This window comes from Lemur catta, chromosome 7 (assembly GCF_020740605.2).
Source record: "Lemur catta isolate mLemCat1 chromosome 7, mLemCat1.pri, whole genome shotgun sequence".
NCBI lineage: Eukaryota > Metazoa > Chordata > Mammalia > Primates > Lemuridae > Lemur > Lemur catta.
In genome coordinates this window covers 17,244,863-17,270,438 of record NC_059134.1, presented here as the reverse complement: position 1 = coordinate 17,270,438, position 25,576 = coordinate 17,244,863, and the positions used below count along the sequence as shown (strand labels likewise).

The 25,576-nt window shown below is 42.4% G+C and overlaps 2 protein-coding genes across 2 annotated transcripts; both read right to left on the bottom strand.

The window, feature by feature from the left end:
• Window positions 1–231: 231 nt before the first annotated feature.
• On the bottom strand, window positions 232–6,409 carry ZNF202 (zinc finger protein 202). Its single transcript, XM_045555761.1, has 6 exons — window positions 5,935–6,409; window positions 5,024–5,234; window positions 4,563–4,651; window positions 3,586–3,715; window positions 2,936–3,055; window positions 232–2,449 (listed from the first exon to the last, which is right to left on the bottom strand). The coding sequence occupies exons 1-6, from the start codon at window positions 6,382–6,384 to the stop codon at window positions 1,446–1,448; spliced, it is 2,004 nt and encodes a 667-aa protein (XP_045411717.1). The 5' UTR covers window positions 6,385–6,409; the 3' UTR covers window positions 232–1,445.
• A 17,720-nt stretch (window positions 6,410–24,129) lies between these two features.
• LOC123641219 (olfactory receptor 6X1) lies at window positions 24,130–25,193 on the bottom strand. The gene has a single exon (XM_045555760.1). The coding sequence runs from the start codon at window positions 25,149–25,151 to the stop codon at window positions 24,213–24,215; it is 939 nt and encodes a 312-aa protein (XP_045411716.1). The 5' UTR covers window positions 25,152–25,193; the 3' UTR covers window positions 24,130–24,212.
• Window positions 25,194–25,576: the final 383 nt, after the last annotated feature.

The following is a 25,576-nucleotide window of genomic DNA, read 5'->3' as shown; positions in this document are numbered from 1 at the left end:
GGCTGTCTCCCTCTCACGCTTTAACCCTGTACCCTGTGCTCCATTCATGGAGGTCGTCTCCCCAGTCCTTGCCACTCCCACAATTAGAGCAGGTGAGGGTCATAACTATTCTGTCTAATCTCCACGGAACCTTAACAGGCAACAGAGATCCTTGGGCCATGAGAGATACTACTATTTAGTTCTTAGTTACATGAAAATGAAATCACATTAAGAAAAAGAAAACAACACGAATACATGAAAGCCATTTACTCCAGGTAAATTCCTCAGGGTCCCAGGTGCTGGGGTTCATAATTTTCCATGATGTCAGAGAACTGAGGCAGGGATGATGGGGACTGGGTGTCAGGAGAATAGTCTTGATGGTCTTGGCTAGCAGCAAGAGCTTTTTTTCATCTTTCCATAGTCTCATCTTCAGTTTTCTTCATGTAAACGAAGTGACCCAGTCAATCATGATTCTGTAATTATTATAGTGCCCTTGTAAGCTGATGTTCCAAAATCCCCTCACTCACAAAGCCCATGTGAAGGGGCTGGGGAGGGGTGTGTGGGTGGGTTTGTACATTCTGTGGGAATGTAAATGATTTCATGATTTAATTATGCTTTACTGAATCTGTCACCACCCAAATGCTATGTCTCACTTGTAGTAGAAGTGCTAGGGACAAAACCAAGAGACTGGCTGAATAGTAAGGAGGCTAAAAAGGCATAATATTTTAACAGGAAAAAAAAAAAAAAGCCCACAAGGAAAGAGGCTTCTGACTAGGCTCTCCTTTCTAGCAGTGTCTGGCACCTGACATCATTTTGACAAAGGGGGAGGGAGGAGCTTGACAAGGTCCATATGAAGCAGCCTTGAGGTTTTTGCCCACTTCTCCCATTTCTCCCCAGCATCAAAGGAAAGTGCATGGTAGGAAGTGAATCAGACAGCGACGGATTTGTACAGTTATCCTGTGAGTACGTGGCAAAGCCATCAGGACACAAACCTCCTGTCTTGAGTTCAGAGCTGTGTGCTTTAAGATTTGAGCCCAGTAAAGACAGAATCCTTCAGGCTGGTCCCTTACCTAACCTAAGGGGCTGGCTGTCCTTGGCCACTTTGAACTCGAGGCTGTTATGTAGTCTTTAAGATATGTAACAGCCTATTTTTTGGACAATACAGTGACCATAACCTCTTAAATCTTCTAGTTCTCCTACTTCATACCCATGAGGTAGAGGCAGGAGCACTCCTGTGAAAGAGAAGCCTCAATTCTGCTTGTACTTTGGGCAAAACATCTCCTCAAGGTGTAGAAGGCTGAGAGGTTCCACCCAGGGCTTATTTAGTTGTGGGAAGAGGTGAAGTAAGATCTGGGCAGGTCAGGGAAACTCCCTAGAAAAGGTCTTCCCAGGCTGACACAAGGGCTCTTCCTCCCCCTCACATCCTTCAGATGAGGGCTGAATGCAGATTTCACACAGGGACCGAGCTATGACGTCTTTTCTGAGTGGGTTCTCTGATGCCTGATTAAGTGATATCCTCTGCTGAAGCTTTTTCCACAGGTAGGGCACGTGAATGGCTTCTCCCCAGTGTGTGTTCTCTGATGCCTGACGAGGTGGTCCCTCCGACTGAAGCTTTTCCCACATTCGTTGCATCGGCAGGGCCTCACTGACGCATGTCCTCTCAGGTGCTTGGCAAATGCTGCACTGTGGTTGAAGCACCGCCCGCACTCGCTGCAGAGATAGAGCTCCTCAGCTGCATGTGTCTTCCGGTGTGCCAGATACCGCCTGTGGTCACTGAAGTCCTCCCCACACTCTCCGCACAGGTAGGGTTTGCCTCCAAGGTGGATTCTTTGGTGTGTTGTTAGCACAGATTTCTGGCTGAAGCTTTTGCCACAGATAGTACAGAAAAAGGGTTTTTCTCCTGTATGTGTCCTCTGGTGCCTGACAAGGTCTGAAGTCCAGCGGAAGTGTTTTCCACAATCATCACATCTATAGGGTTTCTTAACAGTTTTCACAGATGGAGTTCTCTCAGCCTGGATCAGAGGGGAGGTCTCCTCCAAGTTCTTACGGTTTAGAGAATATTTACAAGGAGTGCTCATCTTGTGAACCTTCTGGTGCCTGGCAAGATGTGAGCTCCGCGTGTAACTTTTCCCACACTCCATACATTTATAGGGCTTCTCTCCTGTGTGAGTTCTCAGGTGTCTAACAAGGTGGGAGTTACAGGTGAAGCTTTTTCCACATACAGGACAGTCATGATGTCTCCCTAACAGGGTGTGAACAGGCATGGTTTCCCGAAGATTGATTAAACTATTCACTTGAGAGATATTTGTACCAAATCTTCTTTCATTAAGTCTACCTGGATTATCCTCAAAGGTAATTTCCCAATCTGGAGTCTGGGGAATTTCTGGATCTCCTGAAATAGACCTGTGTACATCCTCCAAACTTGGATCTTCCTGCTCAACACACTCTTCTTCCTCTTCACTCCTATCTCCTGTAGAAAGGGTGAGAGGAGAAAAGGGGGAAATTAGAGTGGCAACAGTGACTTCTGCACAATGGGGGGACTTTAAAAGAGTTTTGGGAGGGCAAAACCATATAGTGAGAAGCCCATATAGAAATACTTTCTCATGTGTTATGCTATCAACAAGCCTTACCATGGACAAATATCACTATTCTCATTTTACAAATGCAGACATTGAGGATCAAAGGTTAACATGAACTATGTAGTATATGGTATAGCTGCAATTCCACAAGTTTGGTTGTTTTATTTTCCTTTCACCAGTTTTCATTACATAGCCCTCAAACAAATGGTGGGAGGAGTGAAGAAGAAAATGATAGAAGAATTTGGCTTTTAGAGGGTGACAGCAGTACTCGTTGACACGTTAGAAGAACCAATGAGAGAAGGGTCCTAGAAGGAGAGAAAAGTACTGGCCAGAGGAATTGCCACTCAGGGCGGTAAGACCCCTTTGTCATTCCTCACCTGTGTAAGTAAAACTCAGGATTTCTGGCTCTTGAGTCTCCTGAGGCTCTTGGATATCTGGGACCCAAGGCTCTTCCTCTCTAACCTGGGAGATCTCATCAGGTCTAGGGATTGGAAATGCTGCTCAAGAGAGGGAAAACAGTACATCACAATTGGCTCAACAATTCCCTGTGTTAAGAGCAGATCTTTTTGATTTGGTAGGTTGTAGAGCAAATATATAGCCAGGTCAGTTGATCAAACCTTTCATCATTTTAGCTTGAGCACTTTTAGCCAAGCACTGCCTATCTCTTGCCTTTCTTGTGTCTTTCACCTGGAACTCAATAGTTATACCACCGTAGGCCTTATCCTCTTTTTCTCTATTCAAGAAAGTAGATCATCTCCAACTCTTACTGCTTGTTTCAAAACTCATACACTTATCTCAAATATTTCTACACTAAAGCTGTAATATTCTAAGTTTATTTTCTTATTAGAGGTTTCCGTTTCCAAGCATTTTCTCTTTTCTTTAACTTGGAAAGATACCATCTTCTTCTTCAGCTAATCCCTCAATTTCATTGGTGGGGTAGGCATAAAAGAAGTTCAGTGCATACTATCTACCAGCAGGAAAAAGATCTCTGTGCTCAGAACGCTCTAGAACACTCGAAATTCCTTACACAGAGAGACCACAATTCCACAGTCTTCTTCCAAGACATATTCTCCATAGAACTCTTTCTGTGTTGGATCCAGATCACTCCACTGATCCTCGGAGAAGCATATGGCCACATCCTTGAAAGTTACCAGTCCCTGAAACAACACAAGGATGTAATCAAAATGTGATGCTTCAGGTAGCCTCACGTTTTGTCCCTGGATGAAGGTCGTAAATATAGGCAGAATCCATCCAAGAGGTGAAAGGAACTTGAATGGGCTGCTTGGACTCCTTCTCAAGGAAGTTGTCTGTCCCCTTGTCATGGCTTTGCACTGGCCCTTCCCCCAAATCCACTGCTTTCTCTCAGGACTAGCTTACATTCTTTTTCTTTAAGGTATTGTTTAAAATTTAAGAAAAGTCTTAAAAGTCATCATTCAACTCCCTATCTGATGTTTTAACGCTACCTACATTTCTGCAACAATTTATCTTTTCTAGGAACTTTCCCTAACCGACCCAATCACCTTTATCATTTATATTCTAAAGCAAAAACAGGACTTTTCCCCCCGCTAGACTACAATGTAGAAACACATAGCTTTTTCTCCAGCCATGTAGCTTAGTTACAGGGCTTTGAACATGATGACTACTCCATAAATGTCATGTCAGTCATTTTTACAAATGACTATCAAATTTATTCCTAAAAAAACAAAAACAAAAATATCCTCATTTGACAACTTCAAAGTTGTACTGGAATGTTATAAAATAATCCCATTTTGTTAGTTCTTCTGGTCAATGGCAAATAGAGGCTTTGGGGCTTGCAGATCCAACAGAGACTATCAAAATTTATCTCATTATTTCTTCCCCTTCCAGGCACCTGCAGAACGGAGAACTTACAACTGGCAAAAGAAGAATGTATATTTGCATCCTGCCTGACCTGTTTAGCATACGGCTAATGCCCAGTGGTTCTTCAAATAAATTCTCTGTGGTGTAGAGGGAACTGGGGTGTACCTGTGATAGAGCAGTAAGAAGTGCAACCATCTCTGGGTCTCCAGAGCGCCTCTCTGCAGGAAGGTCTGGGTCCTGGGGCATTGGAAGCTCTAAGAAGAAAAGACGGTAAAGATCAGCAATATGCAGTGCACCCTGATAACTGGCAAAAGCTGAGCATCCCCCATCATCTTTGGTAGGAAAGTGGCCCCACGCCCCCTACTATGGGAATCAAGAAACTGGCCCAAGGGCAGCTTAAGTCATCCCAGCCCCCACCTGTAAGACCATCAAAATGTCAAGAGAACCACCAAGAACATCACTGTCTCAGCTTGGAACTGTTTATGGGGGCTCGAGCTGGGACCATCTCCCTCCAACATCCTGGGTCCTATGATTTATTCCCATTACTGTCTACCTTGGTGTGGGGGAAACACCCCCTCCCTGCCCACACTCTGCCACAATCCCCACTTCCTGCCGAGGCTTCCCACCGCTCTCCTGCAGCGGCTGGAGCTCCTCTTCCTGGCACAGGCTCTGTTCTGCTGGTGCCCTCATATCTGGGCTCTGTGTGGCTTCCTCATGGGACTGCTCAGGGCTCAAGGTCTGCGCAGGATCCTGCAGCTCACTAGGTGACTCAGGCTCTGCTCCTAGATGTACTGTCTCCTCTGACAGGACCTCCTGGCCGTGAACATGGACGGTCACCTGGGAATAATTCCAATTTCCAGTCACCATGGAGTCGGGGGGCAAATTCCTGGTTGTCATCAGGGCTTATTTTAGGAGAAGCTGCCTAGAGAAAAAACTCCCAGAGAGACCCAGATGAGGAGCGGAAACTCCAGTTGCACTGGGCATGCAAAGAGGAGCTGAAGGTTACCTTCACCAGGACAAGGCAGGGGACACACGGTACTGCACCACTTTCTCATCTCCCTCAGCCCTTGCCCTGTCACCGAGGGCTCTGAGGTACCATCCTTCCGTCTCCACCTCCCCCACCCGCCGCAGTCCTTGCTGCCTGCCTCCCTAGCGTACCATCCTGGAAGGGGGAATCTGTGACTGAGGGTCTGTGAAAACCTTTGACAAAGTCACACATTTTCCTCTCCAGGAACTCAAGGCTCAACATGCAAAGAAGGTAAGACCAGAGCCATGACCCTTGGATGCCTGAGGTCCCTGATGATCCTGAGGCAGGTGTTTCCAAAACCAGGAAGTCACACTCTCTCTCTCTCTCACACACACACACACACACACACCCCTGACCCACAGGGCTCACGGACCTAGGAGCAACCCAAGGGCAGAGCCCATTACATTGAAAAGATAATTTATGGGGGTTTTGTAAGCCCTCCCCCAAAATACAGCCTTCCAGCAAATAGTCCCCCTCCACATCACACAGATCAGGACTCCCCCTCCTCACCCACCGCCTTGGTCTCCTGGGTTGTTTCTGCAAACCCTCCACCAGCGTCACTGCCTCTTCGCCACTTTCTGGCCTTTGGCCCCGCACCCAGCTCTGCAGTTCTCCAGGCAGGACAGTAAGAAATTGTTCCAGCACAAGCAGCTCGAGGATCTGCTCCTTTGTCCGCCTCTCTGGCCTCAGCCACTGATGACAAAGTTCTCGGAGTCTGATGAGAGCTTCTCTAGGGCTTGCTGCTTCCTGGTAGCGAAATCTTCGGAAGTTCTGGTGGGAGGTCTCCAGCACAGGGTCATCCCTCTGTAAGACTGACTCTGGCCTACAGGTGAAATCATCTTCCAGTTTCACCATCAGAATTCCCTCTTCTTCCCAAAGATCCTGGTCCTCTGGTTCCAAGGCTGTAGCCATTTCCTGGCTCTGGGGCGGTCTCACACCATCAAGAGCTCGCACTGTCATTACCCCCCAGTTTTGGCCTGGACACTCTGAGAGACCTGGGGTACAGAAGTAAAGACAGACAATAGTATAAGCATGAAACTGTATACCAGGATAGCAGTTCTGGGTTCAATCATAATCTTCTACACATAACACTTCTTCAAATGATTAAGCTCCCTTCCCCCCAATCTCCATAAACATTTGTTAGAAATGGATCTAGTTGAGAGAGGATAATCCACAACTGAATATACGGTCCTCTATTCCCTTTCCTGGGTGAGGGTCATACCATATAGGAAAATATTGCATTTCTACTTCATGAGTATCTCCAATTTTACCCCCTAAGTTTCTAAATCTGTTGACTCTTCTTCCCTCCTACAGACTGCTTTAGTTTGAGCCCTCATCCTCTCCTGCCTGAACTACTGTCATAACTTCCTAACTAGGAGCCCTATAGTACTCAACCATGAGCAAAGTACAAGAGAACTTGTGGAGCTTTTGCAAAATACAGTAAAAAAAAAAAAAAAAAAAAAAAAATCATTCTTTGGACATTCTGATTAAACAACCCAGGCAACTGCTACATGCAGTTCTAATGTGCACCTGTGGTTGAGAAACACCAGCCATGAGGGAGGTGTGTGAAGTTTAGAGTCCTGGAGTCAGACCACCTGGGTCTGAATCCTGGCTCTACAGCTTACTAGGTATTCCCACAGTGGGCCATGGGCAAGTTCTTATGTTCCTTGTGCCAGTTACCCTGTCTACAGAATGGAGATAGTAATGGCATACATCTAGTAGGCTTATGAGGAGGACTTAATGTATTAGTATCTTTGAAGTGCTCAGAAGTCTGATGTCACCCAACATTACCTATTATCTTTCTATAGTTCCAACTACATTGCTCTATATTTAAAAACAATGATTTCTTGATGTCAGATCAGTTCCAAGCTCTTTACAATCAGCCCCCAATCTATTTTTCAATCCTCAGATCCTACCTGTTCCCTGTATCGCCCAGCTATAATGCATGCATTGCTCATTTCCCCACAACAGGGTGCCTTTTCAGGCCTCCATGCTTTTTTGAAGGCTGTTGGTTCCACATGGAATACTCTCCACCCCCTTAAATGCTACATGGTGTGTTCCTGTTTCTTCTTCATTCCCATGATTTATAGTTTATAAATCACGTCTTATCACTGCTGACCTGGATGCTGCAATTGCTTCCAAATGCAGCTACCTGCCTCAAGATTTATCTTCAAGTTACCATTCACAGTATCACCAGAACGAGCTCTTTTGACAAATCTGGTCATGTCCTTTCCCTATTTAAGATCCTTCAGTCATTCCTCTCTATCTTGTAAAAGGGCAACTTCTAAATATTACGTATCAGGCTGATCTTCATCTTGTTATTCACTTTGCCTCTTCCCCAATGCTTCCAGACACATACATATCTATACATAGGTGTGTGTGCATGCAAAGCACACAAGAGTGTGCTCTTTAGCTTTAGAATATGCTATGCCTTCTGATTCTTTACCCTCGGTTATGTTAAACTTTAATCTTTCAAGACATAGCTCAGGCTTCAGGTCTTCTGAGATGTTTTCTTTGATCCCAGCCCTTACCCTTAGGCATAGTTAGAAATCACCTCAGTGCTTACATAGAAACATGGGCACATCTCATCATAGTAACTGTCATACTACACACCCATTGTTTATCTTTCCTGTGAAACTGCTTGAAGTTAGAAACTATGTTTTCCATCAATCTCCAATACTTATAATAAAGTGTACAATTAATGCATTTAAAATGAATAAACCTCCACACTGAAGTTTTCTTTCTACTTTAACAGAAAGAAGCAACTTTTCCTCCATTGTGCTTTTATTCTCTTTCTTATTCACCAAGTCTTGTTAATTCTACCCTCTCGAAAATGCCTTTCAAATTCATCCATTTCTTCATCTCCACTGCCGTTCCCCTGGTTGAGCCATTATGACCTACTAGTAGGTATTAATAGGATCTTTAAAAAATTACCATATTCTCACCACATAAACAGCACTGGGGCATAACAGGCACTGATGTTGAATAAATTACTTAGTTTGAACTTCATGACTGGTTGTCTTGGTCCTGTTCCCCTCCAGACCAATGTGCATGTGTAGCGAAGGTGCCTTTGTTTCTCAATCTTCTTTTGTTACACTACAATTGTCTCAGACCCACCTTTAAGGTCACCAGTCCACTCTTAGCTGTGTCTCATCTGTTGCTGCCGGTCAAATGAATTTATGGTCAATGACCATATTATTATTATTTTCTCAAATCCCTTTTCATTTATGTTATTTCACTTTTTCATTATCTTCAATCATTTGCAATATACTTTCAAAGTCTATTTTGGATAGTTCCATAATTCCTAGATCTTCATGTACTAATTTTCCCATGCTTTCTCTACCTCATGTTGGTTTGTTTCCTCAGGTAGTTTGTAATTTTTTTAATTTTATGCCCATCTTCAGGGAGATTGCCTTTTTCTTTGGGAACTCTCAGAGCCCTAGGTTGTAAAAGTGAGCCCTTTGAATGGAATTTCATTTGTTTCTACCTGCTAATGGTTTCAATGATCTTGGATCAGCTTTTGTGTTAATTTCTCAGGGTGTTCCTAAATTATGTTTTTAGCGTATTATTTGGACTTATGCTGTCAAGTGCTTTTTGTCCTACCCAAGGCTATGGAAAACCTTGCACTTTTTTTGAGTCACCAGGAAAATTTTCATGGAAGGCATAGCTCCTCAAGGCTTCAGGTTTACATGCTGCTCAATTCCATAACCTCCACACTCCATCAGCTCCCCAAGTCCTATCTCCTTGTTGGAGCACTGATAATAAAATCCCGAACCCTAGCTACCTTATTTTAGTTTGAAATCTCCTTGCATCATGGTGAAGTAGACTTATACTTACTCCTCTAGCTTTTATTTCTCTCTCTTGGAATCTATACACTCACCTTTAGTTTTTGAGGGAGAGGGAAGAAGGGAGAGACAAAATGGGCAGGCAGGCACAGGTGTTTTATAATAATGGGCAGGAGGACTGTCCACATTAGCTCTACCTGCAATACTTCCTAACATATAAAATCTGCCAATGGCTTCATGTTGTCTTTAGAATAAAATTTAAAATCCTTAACACTTGATACCCAAAGCCCTTCAATACCTGGCCCCTGCTTACCTGTCTTTTCTCCCATTACTGCCACTTCCACTGAAAGCCAATGCTCAAATTACTGTTCTATCTTCTGTTTCTATGCCCTCACTGGGCTTTCCTGATGTTCCCTCTACCTCAAATATCCTTCTCCACTCCCTTCACGTGGTTACCTCTAACTCATCCTTCAAGTTTTCCCAGGATGTCTTTCCTTAGCCTCCCAAATAATGCTTCCATAGGAACTGGTACCTTTCCATATCACAACATGCATATATATGTACATATTTTTTGTGTTGTAAAAATTGTTCACCTTGCTAAACTCAGTGGACTATAATGCTCTGAGGGCAAGGATATTACACCCAGCTCGATGCCTGGAACACAACAGGTACTCGCTTCATATTTGATGAATGCAGAGACACTCAAGTTTTTTTTAAGGTCTGTTTCTGGAAGGATAGATACCATGTCATATCAATCATTAATTTGTTCAGCAAACTGGGTGCCAGATAAATGAATTAATAGGGAAAAAACATTTATTGTTTGGATTGTGAGTAAAACAGAATATTCTTAGTGGTTCCCAAAGTGATGGAACCAAAACTTATCACAAGGAATCGTCATGTTGTCCTGGGGATAATCCAAATGCAAGTGAGACAAAACTGGGCATTTGGAAAAAAAAAACCAAAAAAACCTATTTCCTTTGAGGATGTGAATCAACTTTAATAAGCATAAAACTAGACACTGACTAACTTAATGCAACTAAAATATGGATTAATTATCCAGACAAAGCCTCCCAACTCCCCCTACCCACGTAAAGCAGGGAGAAGAAAGAATACACACATAGGGTCTTTTGGCTTAATAAAAGGATCTCTATCATCTTTAAAGTCTAAGAACCAAGGCCCAGTGAAGTAGAATAGGAACCTTCATTGTTCTCATGTAGCACTAGGCTCAAGAGATTCCATACTATGGATTCTATAACATATACATTGACAGCAGGGCTCCTACTCTCAGAACATTTACAACAGTGCCACACAAAATCTGTCATTTAAAAATGTCCTTCAGATATCACAAATTGAGATTTCTGTTGCTTGTTTTGCATTTACTTTGGTAGCCTAGGGAGGTAAGATGCAGGAAAATAGAAAACAGATCAGCAACAGTGGAAATGAAGAGGAGAGGAGTCTTTGGTGAGGTAAGCACAGCACCACACTTGGTACCCAAAGATGTATGTCCCAGCTCCAGATTCCCAAGTAACTGGCACTACTTTAAGGGTTTTGTGAAATAACATACAAAGAGCCCTTCCAAAGGGTAAAGTCCTCTGCAGATACCACTGTCCTAACTCACTGGATTATCTGAGATGGGAGAGCTTTATAAAATAAAATGTGCTGGGCAAATGTCAAGTATTAATATTAATTAGAGGCAGAATATGGATGTTGTGTTTTTATTCTATAATTCATGGAATGTACTATACCACAAGTATGTCTTGCAATTTGTTGCCCCTGTTATTCTAACACCTTTCTTTAATGTCTGCCCTTGAAAGGGTTCTATAGTGAGATAAAAATTGAACAGAGTACTACAGAAACAATATGAAACCAGGTCAGAAAAAATAAAAGACTTGGTTCCAGAAGACACTAAAACAATGTCTGCAAAGATGCTTCACAAGCCTACCTGGCAAGCCTCATGACCTCCTCTCTTGAGTGTGTGTTCCTAGGATGCACAGGGCAGGGCTGGAGAGAAGATATGGAGAAGCCAAGACCTTTCCACAATCCTCAGCCCACCTGTCTCTACCCCCTATGTGAAAGTGTCACATGGCAGTGAAGGTCCAAACCCAATTCTCTTGACAAGAGCAGCAAACCCCAGGCAATAACAGAATCTCTAGTTCTCTACCTTAAAATGCTACTAGCTGGGGTGATCTCTCTGGATTGTAAATGACAAGGTTTGTAGTCATATATTATCTATCTAAAGGAGAGATGGTGATCTGCCTATTTATTGGCAAATAATCTTCACAAGAAAACGGTCATTAGACTCAATGACATTTAGCAGACATTTATATCCCTTCCAGTCCCCATTCCCATGATCTGGAAATCTGAGTATAACTGCTTGCTGCAGCTAACTGGGGCCTTTCAACAGCTCCTCTCATTGTTCAAGAATAGAAATCAACTAATAAAAACCGATAACTGCTCCTTTCCAATGCTGCTGCTGTTCTTTAAAATGAAAGATTATCCAGTATGATCCTTCTAAGAAAGATTCTCTCTTTTATTCTTAATTGTCCCATACACAAATGTTTATCTAGGCTTTCCATGTAAAGGTTAGGGGCTTTGGAGTCCTGGGATGAATCCTTACCCTCACTCATTAGCCATGTGACAGTATTTCTCTAAGCCTCAATCTCATCCTCAAATTGTGGCTAATCCTACCTACCTCACATGGTTGTTTTAAGAAATAAATAAAGTACCCTGCAGAAATCCATCAGCATACAGTCTGGCATACGGTGGGTGCTCAATATATGCTAATCTTTTCCTTCAAGCTGTTTTAAATCCTTTTGGGAAAAAGGCAAATTATTTATTTAAATAATAAATAAGCAAACCACTCTTAATTACAAGAAAAAATTAGAATGTACAGGGAAAATCTTGGTTTGTTTAGTATATCAAAAGTAAAGTGTTAAACCAAAAAAACAGTCCTCGCTTTGCAGGCACTTATACAGTAAGATTAAATGAAAGCATTGGAAGACAGACAAGATGGAAACTTAAAGATAGGTTCTCCAGCCGAAGACTATACCAGCAATGCTTCTGCTTTCCAGCATCAAAGCCCTCTCCCTCCCTGTAACTGGCAGGAGGCAATTTGAGGCAAACCCAGTTAGAGAACCCAAGAAGTCATAAGAAAACTTAACCCAGATAGGAAAAGAAATGTAAGGGAACGTGTCCTGACTTTTGGCCTCCTAATTCATGATGATCAGTATGCCTCAAACCATGCTTAAAAACTATTTCTTTAAAAATATTTTTGCCACCTGTTTTTTTTCCTTCATAAAAGTAATATTTGAGTAGCAAGGGGAGATGTAGCTCAAAGCTTATTACAATAGGTTTTGAAAAAACAGAATTAAGTATAGACAAAGGGAAGACAGGAAGAAAGAAATAAAGAGGCTGAATAAGTAGCACATGGGACAAGGAAGTCAGTGAAGGCTAAAACACAAGTATCTTCTGCCCTGAAATGTGGTTAGACTTTGTGGTTAGCATCAAGGTACAAGGTGGGTATAAAAATGTCATTTAGAGTAAATGTAAACATGAAAATGAAAAAAATAACAATTCATTTTATTTTCAATTAAAATGTTTTGTATACTATAGACAGCAGACCTAGTTAGGCAGCAGTAGAGAGCTTTGCCCTTGGTGGATGACCTGTGTCCTGCTCCCTGTTCTACCTGCTCATCTTGGACAAGTCATATTAGCTCATCTTGAAAACTGGGATGATCCTGTTCGTAAAGGCAGAGAACTGGATCGATCACCTTTTGAGAAAACATTCAGCTTGTTGATGGTAATAAGGAGAGGCTTTGAGAGGAACAAAGATATATGGCTTCTTTGTTGAGTATTTGGGCCATAATGTACCACCCTAACATGTTGAGAGGGATTTACTGAACAGTTGAGAAGGGCTAGAGGCCAAAACAGATTTTAAGAAGTCAGAATTAAATACCTGGCTGTCATGATCATGTTGCTTATCCTCCAACAGAAGCTAGGCTTTTTAACCTTAAAGGATATTGCCCAAAAGCAGTTATTGGCCTAAATAAAGCAGGTCAATCTATACACCTTAGTTATATATATATATATATATTGTGTGTGTGTGTGTGTAAAGAGACAGGGTCCCACTCTTGCTCAGGCTGGTCTCAAACTCACGACCTCAAGCGATCCTCCCACCTCGGCCTCCCAAAGTACTAGGATTACAGGCGTGAGCCACCACACCTGGCAACATACCTCAGTTTAAAACAAAACATCAGGTACTAATCTGAATCAGGAAAAGGAAGGGAAAGCAAACCTAACACCCACCCTGATGAGAGCAGCAGCTCTCATTTGGCAGCCAGAGTTAAATTAAACGTATTCAATTCCTACAACTAACATGGTCAATGCCAATCACACAGATAGTGAGAGGGAAATAACAGGATAACATATATTATAAACACAGCCTGACCTGAGGTGTTGATATAGATAATTCGTAGCAGCAGTCAATTCAAAAGTCATTTATTGTGTTTTTAGCTTTGTAATTAACATACCCTGTTAGGATACCCTGGATACCGGCTGTCTAGATGACTGCCTTCCAGCTTTGCCCAAGGCTTCCTCGCATATGGTGAGATGATAAAGCATGGGACCCCTGCCTGCTGACCCAGAGAATCTGAGGAGTACCAGATCTCCACTGAAGACTAAATCACCACACAAAGAAGTACCCCCAGAAGTCATTTTTGTGGTGGGCATACCTTAGTGTCTGTCTCCCTACTGTGAGCCCTACCCTGGAAAGCAAGGATCTCATTCATTTTTATATTCCCCGTGCCTACCACTTTGTCAAGTATTTTGTAGAAAAGGTGCTCAATAAATGCATGGAATTTAATTAAGGTTTCTATTTCTCTTCCCCCAACTTGTATATAGAAGCACTGAAAATTCAGAAATAAGTGGGTTTCAGGGCTTTTGAGTAATAAGCCATTCACAGGGATAACTGTAGGAATTTGGCTTCAGCATTTATTCCAGTCTCTTGGGGAAATCAGGTGGCATAGCCATATCCTACTTTACTGTGTGGTGTAAGATTAGTGGAGAAAAATTTTTCAAGATGGGAGGAGGGCAGGGGTTAGAGTTCATTCAATCCACAAATATCTAAGGAGTATCGATTGTTTGTCCCACACTATTTAAGGTGCTGGGCAGAGAAAGATGAAAAAAGCATAAGCTCTGACCTAAGGAACTTAACAGGTAGTTAAGAAATAGCAGGGACTTTAGCAATACTAGGAATTCACAGCAAAAAACTAGAGAATGGGTGTAATCTATATCATCAAAACGGGAAGCCTCTGTCAAGAGAATTAAGAAAATCAAGGGGAAAAACTCATCATTATTTTCTCTTAAATTTGTCAAAAGATAATGCAGCATTCAGGGCCTTTTTTTTTTTTTGTGGTACACTGTCTTAATTTTACAACAAAAGCATGCAGACCTAAGTGGTTAAATTACCCGCAAAAGATCAGACTACTAGTTTCCAGCACAGAAGTACTTAAACAGCTTTTCTGGTCCCCAAACCACTGCAATGTTTATGTCACGTTTGGCCAAAGGAAGTCATTCTCAAAGTGAGGAACCCAGACCAGCAAACACCAGCACCTGTGACCTTGTTAGAACTAAAAACTCTTAAGCCCCAGCCAAGACCTATTATCACAAACTCTGGGGGTAGGCCTCAGCAATCTATGTTTAATAAGTCCTTCCTGTGCTTAAGACATAAGTTTAAGAACCACTAGACAAAGGGAGTAAATGTGAGGTTCATGCAGAAAGGAACCAACTTTTCCAGTGTCTGCCAAATTAAAGGAGGGTTTGATGGTGAGAAGACAGCAAAAACAGGAAGGGTCTACAACTGTTACATGTCCTATGTCTATGCCAAATTAACTGGAAAAAAAAAAACTGATGTAAACCTGTAACTTACCTCATCTGTAGTTTCTAATGACCAAGAGTCCCTCACACTGTGGTAAACCTTGCTGTGCCCTTGAAAGATTGTCTACTGCAATATAGTACATAGACAGAGTGCAAAAAGGGGTACGGCTGGAGGAGAAAGGGGGAAAGATTATGAATCCCAGGAGTTTGGTCATAGGAGGAAAAATTGCCATCCTCCCTCCAACCCTGCCTATCTTCTTATGCTAGATACTAATAGAAAGTTATCCAAGACAAATGGCCACAAACGCTAACTGCTCTGCTGTCACACACATCCACCAACATGCCTCCCACGGCTATTCCACAACCTTTCCAAAGAAGCTTTCTGGATCAAGGCCCAGGGGGTACCTTGGAAGAGAAGATGGGACTGATGAGGGACTCGCTAGCATTCCTGTGGCTTTTGAACGTAGCTGCCCTGGCTGTCACCTGCAGAGCGTGGACAGAGAAAGAGCAACAGTTCTAAGCCTAGCCTCCAAGCAAGAGCCTGCTCCCGAGGACCACGGTGGTTCAAGAAGGACTGGGCCATAGAGACTCCCTTTGGAGAGGCCAGTACAGATTCTAAGGCAGACAGGGTTATCAAAGCGCCGAGGAGATGAAAACAGCCATCGCTCAGAAAAATTACTGGGCTGACACCTTTCTGAGAGATCACAGCCTATTCATGGCATACGAACTTTTAGTCAAGACAGACAAAAAGCAGGGGTATACTCCCGCTGAAGGTAATTAATTGTAGTGCTGAGAAAAGGTGCCAAAACTGGCTGTTGGGGGTGGGTAAGAAAGTTGCAAGTGGAGACAGCGCTATTGGCTTGAAGGGAAGCTTGGGGTCTGTCACAGTGGCAGCTGAAAAGCCACAGGCCAGATGGTCTCCAGGGCCTGGTATGATCACACGTGATAAGATCACAGGTGAGTGTATCTGCATGTGTGTTGGAGGGCATGGGAGGTTGGAGGTGGAAGGAGATGGGGCTCACCCTGGACAGGGAACCTGCGGTGAGGATTCTTGAGCAATCTGAGAGGCGGGGCGAGCAGAGGCTGCAGGAAATAAAGGGGCTTAGACCACTCCTTCCTCGGTTCCGGGGGGCAGTTGGCGCGGAAGCACTAGGAGGTACAGACTAACTGCGTTTCTGCAGGCCCCAGGAGGGGGCGGAGGGCGGTGGCTGGAAAGAGAAGGAAGCCCGGGGCGCCATCCACATCCTCGGAGGTTCTGGCTCTAGCCACCAGGAGACAGGGAGGCCACAACGTCCCCGCCCCCTCAGTACACCGCTGCCACCCCTTCCCCAGGACAGAACGATTTCCCCAAGCTCTGGGGGGCGGGGTCTCCTGTCCCTCCCCCTCCTCCCCGCCCTGCCCGGCTCGGCCGGACCCGACCCGGTCCCGCCCGACCCGGCCCAGCCCCCAGCACTCACGGCTCCGACAGCTCCAGCAGCTCCTCCCCTGCCCCGGCCTCTCCCCCACCCACTGGTGGCCGAAACAGCGCCGCCGGATCCGAGCCGCGCGGGGCCTAGCGGGTCGGAACACGTGGGGCCTTTGCGCCCGGAACCGGAAGCGCCGCTCGCCCCGCCTCCTCGCCGCGCTGGAGCCTTTCTAGGCTGTGGGAGGTTTGGTCCTCTCCATGCGCCCTGCGCGGGCTGCGGCTCTGCGCTGAGGACTCAGTGCGAGAGAGCCTTGGACCTGACCGCTTCCGCCTGTGCCCCCACCCCTCTCTGCAGCAAATAAGTTAACACCTCGGGCCTTCAGTGTACACGCAGACTTTCTGCAGGGTTTCTTTTGTTTGTTTTTTGCCTTTTGCTTTTGTTTTTGATCTTTTGTTGGATCGTTTATTTGGATTTGGATACCTCTATCTGTTTTTCCTGATTTTTTTCTTTTCTCCTTTGCATTATTCGCTGAAGCATGGTAGAAAAGAGAGCAGGTTTGGGTTTGAGTGGCTATTGCATGCACCATCAGCGCCAGAGCCTCTGACGAATCTCCACCTCTCTGGGCTTCAGTGTGCATCTTGTAAAATGGGCATAATAATACCGTTACTTTAGAGGACTAAATGATATATTTCACATGAACTGATTGGAACCTAGTAGAAGCTCAGAAAGAGAATAATTACAGTATCATTGTTCTCTATTTTCCTTGGAGTGTTTCGTTGTATTTCTTTACTTTCAGACTGTCATCCCTAATCTCATTTTTGTCTGTTCGGTGACATTTCTGCCCACACCTGCCATTTTCCTTTACTCTATGTTCCTTTTACCCTCTAAGTCACCATTCTCCACGTGCCATGTATCATTTCATTTTCGTGGGATATACTGCTGCGATCTGTTTACCATGTTTTAAACCAAAGGTATTAATTACTTTTGGTGGAGGAAGAGTGTATTAGAGTTCTCCAGGGAAACATCCAATAGGATATGCACAAGTACATAAAAGATTTATTATGTGAATTGGCTCACATGGTTGTGGAGGTTGATCTGCCCTCTGCAAGATTGAGAACGAGGAAAGTTGATGGTGTAATTCAGTCTGAGGCTGAGGCCTGAGAACCAGGACGGGGTGGGGTGGGGTGGAGTGGGGTGATGGTTTAAGTCTTGGAGTCTGAGGGTTGGAGAACCAGAGTTCTCATGTCCCAGGGCAGGAGGAGATGATGTCCCAGGTCAAGAAGAGAGAGACTACATGTGCTCTTCCTCTGCATTTTGAGCTATTCTGGCCCTCAAGAGATGGGATGATGCCCACCCACATTGGTGAGAGTGGTATTCTTTACTCCTGTCTACTGATTCAAATGCTAATCTCTTTCAGAAACACTCTCACAGACGTGCCTAGAAATAATATTTTACCAGTTATCTGGGGGTCCCTTAGCCCCTGTCAAATTGTCAAATAAAATTAACCATCACAAAGAGTTCATGAAGGGCTACTGTATACCAGTGTTTTCTCTATAAATCTCATTCAGTATTTTCTAATATTAAGTCCATAAATAACACACAAATATGTTCTTCTAAACATTTAAAACATTATGGTGTTAAAAAAATTATTCAGTGATACTTATTATAACACAGGAAGGAAGATTTTATTCAGGATCATCATGATAGGTACTGGGATTACTGCAATGGGGTCTTGCAGTAGGAGAGAGAGATTGGGCTGAACTTTGAATACAGCATGGGCAAGTAGGAATTTATAGGCTAGAAGCTGTTTGGGGGTCAGTGGATAGAAAATTACTAAGAAGAAACATCAGGGGCAAGGGGAATTATGGCTAAACCAACCTAGTAGGATTCTTGCTGAAGACAGGCCAGGGTGATCAGACATCTCCTGAGAGATGGTGGAGGATAAGGAACCTGATCAGTTCTCAGGAATGATCACATATCGAGTATGGAGGAGTTTTGCTAAACTGACTTAGCAGGATTCTTTGCTAAAATGGATGTTACAAGGAAATACACAGATGGGCCTAGGAGAAGGTTCAGAAGGCTGACTAAAGTTTGGCTGAAGAGTTTTTGTCAAGGCATAAAGCTAATGGCCTTTTACCAATCCTAGCTTCCTTATCTCTTCTCTCCAGAAGTTAGCTACTCCTGTGAGTTTGGTGTAGTATAGAAGTTTTATCTTTCAGATCTTTTTCTATATTTTTATTTACTATATACATATGTATCATAGAAAGTATATAGTATTGTTTTGTGTGTATATATGTGTGTGACTGTGTGTTCATGTTGAATTCCTTGATTTGTTTCTCTTAGCAGTGGACCTTGGAGATCTATCCATAGTGGTAGATATTCCTCCTACTTTCTGTGCAACATTCCGTAGTCTGTATGGCCATTTGCCTATTGACAACATACAATTCATTTATAATGGTTGCTATCAGAAACAGTGCTATAATGGTCATCCTCTTTGTGCATACATGCAAATGTTACTCTGGGACAGATATGGAGAAAAAGTATTGCTGGGTCATAGGTTGCACACATTTAATGAATACTGCCAGGTTGTCCTCCCAGATGAATGTGCCAGTTTACAATCTTAACAGCAGTGTATGAGGGTATTTTTTTTCCCATGTCTGTTCTCTTACTTCATGTTGCCAGATTTCTAAATCTTGGCCAATCTGATGGGCATGAAATAGTATCTAATTGTTTTACTTTGCCTTTCCATGAGTCATGTTGAGCCTGAACATTCTTTCATACATTTATTGGCAATAGTTTTCTTAGGAGTTTGCCTATTTTTCTATTTGACTTTTTGTCTTCTTCTCATTGATAGATATTCTTTATGTATCCTAGATCCTAACCATTTGACATATATATTGCAAATATTTTCTTCAGTTTTATAGCTTATATTTTAACTTTGTAGTATTAAGGTTTTAAATCTGACACACTTTTTTCCACAGTGGCTTTAAATTATGTATTTTATTTAAGAACATCTTTTATGCACCCAAATCATAAATATGCCTCCTATATTTTCTTCCACTACTTTTGATTCTCCTTTTTATGATTATATTTGGAATTAATTTTTGTGAATGACATAAATTAGACATAATCTAACATCACCAGTGGGAATCAGTTTCTACCTTGAACACATGGAGTATGAGATAATTACATAATAGAGGATATTCCTTACATTGACAGAGGAAATAATCAATATGTGATATGATCTGAGTTCTGTGATTCCAATTATCTGGTCCTTCATTTGTCAATGATTTATGAACAATTACTATTGCAAGACACTGTAGTAGGTATATGGAATAGAGTGGAGAATAAGGAGGATGTAATATCTGATTTCATGGAGCTAACTTTCAAGTGGGGTGTGTGTGTATGACATGAAAGAGTTTGGTAGGAAGAAAATAGAGTTTAAATAACTTACACAATAAATGAACTATGATTATTTAATTAGGATTAATGAAATTAATTACAAATGTTGTAGGTTCTCCAAAGGAGACATACAGTGTGCTATGAGAACTTGTAACTGGAACGCCTGATCCTGGTGGTGGTACTGTTGAAGAGGTGGTTAGGGAAAGCTTTCTTGAGTAATGACATTTGAACTGAGTCTGTAGGATGCCTAAGAAGGCTGAGATTGGGGTAGGAGATGGGGTGAGTAAGAAAGAATACTTAAAATAATGGGAAAGAGTGTACACAATGGGAAGGAGCTTGGGGTATTGGAGAAACTGAGAGAAGACTGGTATGGATGGGGTCAGAGAGCAAGAGAAGTGTGTGAGGCCTGGTATTGTGGACAGGGATTAGATCTGATAGACTAAGGTTCTTAAAGAGCAAATTAACCACTGTCTTTTAAAGTTAATGGGAAGCTGTGCAAGATTTTTAATTAACTAAGGAAGATAATAGGCTAAGCATTTTTGTAAGATTCTTCTAGCTGCTAAGGAGAATGGAGGGAACCAAGAGTGGATATGGAGAGATAATTTAGGAAGCCATTATTGTAGGTCAGGTACTTGGACTAAATGATAGCAGTAAAGATGGAGGACATTGGGCTGGTATTTCTTTGAAATTATTTGATGTAGACAAAAGAAGTAATTGCTAGAAAAATGGTTAGTTGTGTACTTAGGATAGAGAGAGGTTATTTTCCAAAATTCAAAGAAATGGCAGGAATAACTCGTGAAGTGAGCTCGGCCGAAAACATGTATAGGGGCTCTGCTATCCTAGTTATTTTGGTCAAGTCTGGCTGAATAGAGGTATAGAAAGTGAATGATTCTGGAAGAGCTATGTGTATGTGGCATTTTTATAAATGGAGTCATTTAAGCTTGCAAGGAGAATTTGTAATTCAAAGTGTCCTGGTAGTGAGACACTTGGTCAGGTACTAGATGCTTTGATAAACATATAAATATCCAAATTTGTCTGTATTGTACTTCACATTTTCTCATATTGGATTTTTACAACCTGATCCCCAAATTAGTTGGGAATTTGTGAATACCATGGTGTGATAATATCCTGATAAAAACAGAGGTGACTTTAGAGATATACTTTAAAGAAGACAGCAGGAAATCTGCTCTGAGGCACATTGAGAAAAAAGGTCTATGGCTGGATAAGCTTGGGAAAGACCACAGACTCTATCCTCCTCTTGGGAATTTACAATGCATGTGAAGATCCCTAGAACCGAAAGAGTAAAGCTGAATTTATTACTTGATGAGTGAGGGAGAGCTATGTCACTTAAATGTGATGTTGGTGTGTCTTTCTGAGTTAAAAGGGGGAGGGCAAGATCTGGGATAAGAACTGGAAGTTTTGCCCAAATAAGGCAGGATTGTAAAGTCTTTCTTTGGAATGGATATTGCTCTGGTTTACAATAATTATGGGCACAGTTCTTAATGGAGTCCAAAATGGGTTGAATAGAGTTGTTTTGGATTCAAGGTCATATGGAAGGAAGGTTCATATGCATAAGCTTGGGATTTGGAAAATATTTTCCCCAACATAGTGTTAGAAATTCTGAAAAGTTCAGCAGTGAAGAAACCTACTTACCTTTGTCTAACTCTCATTTCCCCAATTTGAAATCTGAGTCTTGTTTGTAATAACTGATATCCTGTGGAACACATCATGGAAACACTGCTTTACTTAAGTGTACACATTTTCAAAAAAAAAATCCTCTCAAAAGCTCAATGTCAAGGATTTAGCTCAAATCTATCAGGGTGCACAACCTTCTCATTAAATTTACCAGTAGTAGAAAAATAATTAATACCCAGGGATCTGGGTAGGAGGTTGTTCATTATATTGTTTAGATGGATCCTTGTGTGATTCCTTACTCTCTTGGAGCAAAGTGAAATACACATGTTTTGGAAAGACATTTGGGCCCCAAGGACCTAAGAAATGGTAGGGTACAATGTGAGGTCTCAAGTTCTGCCTTGTTGTCTCTGTGGCCAGGGCTCCTTTTCCTCAAAAGAACACTCCAGCTCCTCCAGGAACTGGATGCAGACCACACCCTTCTTGGGGTCTTTGGCCTCCCATGTAGGTAAAGGAAAGTCAAATCTGAGGCCTGGTTCCCTGGAAGTCTTCTTGGAATTCATATCATTCTAGATGCTCAGGTGCTGGAGGCTTCATTGTTGGATAGACTTCTCTAACTCTGGCATTTCCAATTTGTACAACTGATACCTGGCAGACTACTCTGCCTGTAATTATATTCAGCAGAATCAGTGTGAGGAACATTGCTTGGTACGTGATATTGATGCATCAAAAAGACATAAAAAGTAGATGAATAAATGGTGTCTATTTTGACTTTCATGAATTGAAACGTGGATATATTCTCACACCTGTTCTTCTTTCCTTTGTAGGATCTGTTGAAGCATTTGATGCTACTGTCTCTTTGCCATTAGACGGGAAAACCCTGGGCTAGGCCCAGGAAAACTCACATTCGTGAAACTTGAAAGCAGATTTTTGCAAATATCTTAAAATCATAATGTCACCCAGATGTCCCGATGCCTCTTGATTTAGGTTACCTGGAGCACTTGCCCAAGACCCTGCAAACCTGAAGTGCTTCCTAAAATTGCTGTATCTTCTGTGGCCATCTTTGTGAGCTCCTCTGTGGGCTGCCTCTAATCCAAACTGTATCATTCCAGACATGAAATTTAACTACTCCTTGGCTTATACACATCACACACGTACATGAATGTGTGTAACATACACATTCTGGTCAGATGTGCATTTGGTCATATAGGAGACTTGACTGAAGGTTTGAGGGGGAGACAGATTAACATTATGGAAATGTGACTTCAGACTGAACATTAGGCATCCCCATTGTTAAACTGCTTCTCAGGCACCCCACTTTGGAGAATTCCCGCTGACTTCTTCCTAGAGACTTCTCTGCTTCACTCTATTGTTTGGCCCCCTTTCCTCTTCTTTCTCTGCCAGTTTCTTCTCTGAGGAGTATTAAATATTACCCTTATTTTTCATTCAGGGCGCTTTAAACCATTCTTTTCATGATAAGGCTTGATGATATTCGTGTCCTTAGGCACGCTTGCTCTCTTTATCTTCAAGTGATCCGTTTCTTCTGCTCAGCCCCAAGACAGTTCCCTCTCTAAGAGAAAATCAGGTATAGCAGTTGAGATAATTACATTTTCACCTCATTGCATTTTGTTTTGAATTTTCAATTTTCAATTCAATGCCAAAAGGAATGTGCAATCATCCTTTTAAAAAAGATTATAATTTTAATGGGCTTTTATTGATAGTCTCTTTATCGTTGGAAAAGGGACATATAGAATACTCATTGTTACAAACTGTGATTCACTTCCATCATCATTCTACAAAAAGTCTTTCTGCCAGATATCTTGCCTGAGAACAAGGTCAGATCAGTAGGATTGTTGCCTGCCTTGAGAGACTTTGGATGCTAACCCTACGTATGAGCCCTGAACTTAATGTAACCTTGGGGCTAAGTTTCCTAGCAAGAAAGCCTTTATAGATGTTTTGGCTCCAAGACTTCTACTGGCTTCCTAGGCACGTGGTCTATCTATATTGAATCCCGGAAAGTCACATAATCCATGATCTCTAAATTGAAATTTTTTACAGGATGTCCTCAAGTTTTGGTATGATCTGGGAATGAACACCTTTAAGTTTATCTAAAAATTTGTATTATATCAAGGTGGAAGTCCCTTTATTGAGATATTAGCAAGCAAAAAACTAATTCATTTCAAGCATTTTGGAAGGACCTTTAGAATTGAGTAGAAGACTCTAGAGTACTTCTCTTATGAGGAAGATAATAGGAACTGAGAAAATGAGGTGTGGGATGTCCTATGGCTTTGACAAGGAGAAGAGGCAAAGAGGGTTGTCATACACAAAAAGGGAGATGGGATTCCTCACACTTTTTAAAAGTTGCTGACATTTGTCTCTGACCTTAGTGGGTTTATAGTTGAGAAAGTCCTAAGTTCCACCTCATTCATCTGAGGGTGTCCTGGGATTTCCCTATGGGAGAATTAGGTCACTTTTCTTCAAGAAAAACTCCCAATTCATTTATATGAATCAATAAATTCTTGTAGAGGACCCTTCCCATCATGGTTTTCTACCACATCTTTTTCTTACTACAACATTGAACTAGAACTTCTGGGATTTGTGGTGAACCTGTTTTACCAAACGTCTCCACCGTCCTCTCTCACCTTTAATGTTTTATCTGCATTAAGTTCATTTTGACATGTTGCATGTTTTACTTTGCATGACCAGTCTTCAGAGAAGTCACTGCTTTCCTTAGTGCTCCTTTTACCTCCTTGTTTCTAATGGTATAAATAAAGGGATTCAGAAGGGGTGTGAGGATAGTATTTAGCACAGACACCACCTTATTAATCTTAAAGGAGGAGTGTGCTGTGGGTCTAAGGTACATGAACAAAACAGCTCCATACAGCAGGGAGACAACTGTCAGGTGAGAGGCACAGGTAGAGAAAGCCTTTTGGCGGCCAGTGTCTGAAGGAATCCGAAGGATGGTGGACAGGATGTAGACATAAGAAATCATAGTAAAGAGGAGTGACCCTGGGATCACAAGGACGGTTGCCAGGACACCGAGGAGTTCCAAAATGCTGGTGTCTGCACAGGCTGCTTTCAAGATGGGACCAACATCACAGTAGAAATGATTGATAACATTGTTGCCACAGAATGGCAACTGGATGAGCAGCATCGTCTGACAAAAGACGATGGTGAAGCCCGACACCCAGGAGCTGAGGGCCAGCTGTAGGCAGAGGTTGCTGGTCATGATGGTAGGGTAGCGAAGGGGCTTGCAGATGGCCAGGTAGCGGTCAAAAGACATGACAGTGAGGATCAAGAACTCAGTGGTGCCCAGGAAGAAGTGGAAAAAGGCCTGCAGTAGGCAGCAGGGAATGCAGATGACAGTTCTTACTACCACAAAGGTTTCTAGCAATTTGGGGATGACTGTGGTGGTGTACCAGATCTCTAGGAAGGACAAGTTACAAAGGAAGAAGTACATTGGAGATTGTAGCCTGGGCTCAGCCCAGACAATGGCAATAATGAGCCCATTGCCTGCAAGAGTTAATATGTAGATGAGAAAGATCATTATGAAGAGAGGGGTTTGTAGTCCTTGGATACCAGGAAAGCCTAGGAGGATGAACTCTGTGATTGCCGTGCCATTTCTCATGTTCCTTGATACCCTAGAAAGATAGGCAAGGAAGTAGTTCCTTAGAATCTTAAAGTATATTTGAGTATAGCTGGGATTTTAAAAAAAAGGAGGATTCTGACTATGTGAGATCCTTCAGTACAGGACTGTATCTCAGGCTCCTCTCCCCCACATGCAAATACACACTGGGCACCCCTTCCTTACTGATGACTTGGTTGTTTCTTTCCCAGCAAAATCAGCTTTTAATGGACTTTGAAAGTATTAAGTACACATGACAAATGAAAAAGTGTTTTTTCACCCTTATACAGCGATGAGAATAATCATAGTAAATGTGATGGCTTACCTGTCAATAATCCATATGATTATTTAAAATGCTTAGTGTATATAATGAAATGTGTACATAAACATAGCTTTGAGTTCCTGAGAAATTAATCCCCACTCTCATA